The sequence below is a fragment of the Lipotes vexillifer genome, unplaced genomic scaffold (assembly GCF_000442215.2).
Source record: "Lipotes vexillifer unplaced genomic scaffold, Lipotes_vexillifer_v1.1 scaffold1691, whole genome shotgun sequence".
NCBI lineage: Eukaryota > Metazoa > Chordata > Mammalia > Artiodactyla > Lipotidae > Lipotes > Lipotes vexillifer.
The window spans coordinates 425,854-428,367 of NW_006789046.1; the positions used below are offsets into that span (position 1 = coordinate 425,854).

Sequence of the window (2,514 nt, forward strand, 5' to 3'; positions counted from 1 at the left end):
ACGAAGAGGCCAGTGCTGGCGGCCTCACCAAGCTGCTGGAGGCTGGTGTTGCTCTTCAGGGCCAGAGCCAGCTCCTCGGCACCCTTGTGGCTGATCTGGTTGTTGCGGAGGTCCAGCTGCCGCAGGGCGCCATTGGCTGCCAGGGCCCCGCAGAAGGCCGCGAAGGCTTCTTCCCACGTGCCCAGGCTGTTCCACTCCAGGGTTAGGCTGCAGGAAGGGTGGACGTGAGGTGTGTGGCCCCGAAGGGCATCCTGCTCCCATGGGGTCCAGCAGGCTTGAGGAGGGGCACAGGCTTGGGGGTCTCTGGCAGAAAGGCTGGAGGCGCGTGAGTAACTCATACCCGCCTACTCCCCACCACGGAAGACCGACATGAAGGCGTGAACTCTCATGTTGCAGAACCGTGTCCGCTGGAGCCAACCCAGAACCACGCAGAGAGAGAGCGGGGGCTCGGGGGAGAGCGGAGGCTGGGACCGCCACCCTACCTCTGAATGGACTTGTTCTGTCGGAGGAGTTTTGCCAGTGCCTCGGCCCCTGAGGCGCGAAGGTTATTGCCCTAGGACAGGAAGAGGCCAGCCAGTCACTCCCCGGCATCCTGAGCTGGGCTCTGAATAACCTGGTCAGGCAGCGGGCGAGGCCATGGCAAACGGAAGGTGTGGCTCCTTTCAAATTCTGCTTTCCCTGCCCGCAGTGGCCTCCTAATGCAGGCTATTTCAGTTTGCTTGTGAGAACATTCTGGAACTCATGTTCCTGCCCTCAGAACACCGACATGCATGCGTGAGACCACGAGCAAATGGTGCGGAGCCTGTGTGCTAAGAGCACTTACAGACACGGTCTCCGGCCACCATGCAGACCCCTGGTCGCCAGGACACCTGCATCTTCTCTACTCCTGCTCTCAGGTGGCACGCCCCCGAGTGCAGATCCACCCACCTTGAGATCCAGAAACCGCACGATGGTGTTGACACACAGCCCCTGCAGCAGCAGCACGGCCCCTGTAAGAGAGCAGGGCAGTCACTCTCCACCCCTGTTGGCTCCATCTTGGGTCAGCTCCCCACACATAGGGGAGAGATGGCTGTCCCAGTGGCCCCCACCAGCCAAGGTTCATGCCAAAAAAGAGTCACCCCACTCCTGTGTCAGGTTTGAAAAATCCGCCAGGTGTGGAGTCAGGTGGCTCACCAGCACAGCGGGACTCTCCTAAGCCAGGGGATACTAAGGCTTTCCCATTACAAAGAGAAATTGCCTTCTGCTCCCGGGTTTCCAGAGAGGATGCTGCTACTTGCTTTATGACAGTAAAAGGGAGTAATCTCACAAAGAAGAGAGCAGGTGGGACAGAGTTCTCTGCTAGAGATGCTAAGCACCAAGGACTGCGGCACGTGCAGCTAATAAGCAGCAGAGCAAAAGAAGCCAGGGGAGCCCGGCCCCAACTCTGAAGTTGGAAGGGCTGCCCTGGGCCGCCTGCCCTTGGTGCCCACCTTCCTCACTCAGCATGCAGTCACTCAGGACGAGCTCCGTCAGCAGTGCCTCCTTCTGTAGCAGCTTGCCCAGAGCCCTGCAGCTGTCCACTGTCAGGCTCTGTGTGGCCAGGTCCAGCCGGCCCTGCGGCAGCTGGTGCATTTGCTGCAGAACAGTCTCCTGGGGCTCGGCCCCACTCTCCTTGCACAGCCGGCTGTAGGTGCGCCGGAACTCCTCCATGTCCCTGGGGTGCAGGAAGGGCTTCCCGGAAAGCGCCTAGACAGGCCTCACCAGGAGCCAGTTGGGACCGGGAAGCCGGGGAAGGGCAGTACGGCAGGGCCTCTCTCCTGGGGCCTTCAGAGAGCCCCCGGCAGCTCAGTGGGGGCACAAAGACTCTTAAGTCTTCAGCAGCCAAGGAACGAGGCGCAAACTGAGTTGGTCCAATAGGCGTGAGGCCCCAGGAGGGCAGGGGCGGGTGATTCTCAGCGGACCGCTGAAGCCTGGGACCGAGGAGATGGGGCGTCCTCGGGGGCGGGGCCTCCAGCGGCGGGGCCGGTCCATCCGGACGTCGCCCGTACCCCTGGGCTCCGGGCCCGATGCCCCAGCCCTCGCGCCGCCGACCCCGGCTCGCTCGTCGCGGCCGCCGCGCGCCTCAGTATCCAGGAAGAGCAGGGAGCGCCGGGAAGACCTGGAGGAAACTACGACTCCCAGAAGGCTTTGCGGAGGTGGGGCGCTCACCGCGGGCCAATGAAGGCGAAGGAGCGGGCGCGCGCGGAGGATCCATTGGCTGGGGGCGGGGGAGCGGGGCTCCAGTAGGCGCGCTCTTTGTCGATTGGCTGGAGTCGCAAGGGAGGGTCTCCGGAGGGCGCGCTCAAGGTTCATTGGCTGGGGACGCGGGGGCGGGGTTCCGGAGGGCGCGCACCTTGGTGGCGGTCATGGAGGAAATCAGCGCCGGCTTCCGGAAAGTGAGAGAGGGCCTGCTGGCGGGGCGGGCTGGGGGCGCGGGGCGAGGCCGCCTGGGCGGGGGCCACGCGCGGGGCCGGCGGGGGCGCTGCGGCCCGGGCC

The 2,514-nt window shown here is 64.2% G+C and overlaps 2 protein-coding genes across 2 annotated transcripts in view; one reads left to right on the plus strand and one right to left on the minus strand.

Annotated features, from left to right (window-relative positions):
- The window catches only part of LRRC45 (leucine rich repeat containing 45), an 8,001-nt gene extending 5,852 nt beyond the window's left edge, over positions 1 to 2,149 (minus strand). Inside the window, exons 1-4 of the mRNA XM_007462304.1 lie at positions 1,470 to 2,149; positions 928 to 989; positions 483 to 553; positions 29 to 207 (exon numbers count right to left, since the gene is read on the minus strand). Of these exons, the coding sequence (XP_007462366.1) occupies positions 29 to 207; positions 483 to 553; positions 928 to 989; positions 1,470 to 1,689 (532 nt within the window). The 5' untranslated portion in view covers positions 1,690 to 2,149. The remainder of the gene's footprint in view (positions 1 to 28; positions 208 to 482; positions 554 to 927; positions 990 to 1,469) is intronic.
- A 235-nt stretch (positions 2,150 to 2,384) lies between these two features.
- The window catches only part of CENPX (centromere protein X), a 3,611-nt gene continuing 3,481 nt past the window's right edge, over positions 2,385 to 2,514 (plus strand). Inside the window, exon 1 of the mRNA XM_007462381.1 lies at positions 2,385 to 2,414. Coding sequence (XP_007462443.1) covers positions 2,385 to 2,414 — 30 coding nt within the window. The remainder of the gene's footprint in view (positions 2,415 to 2,514) is intronic.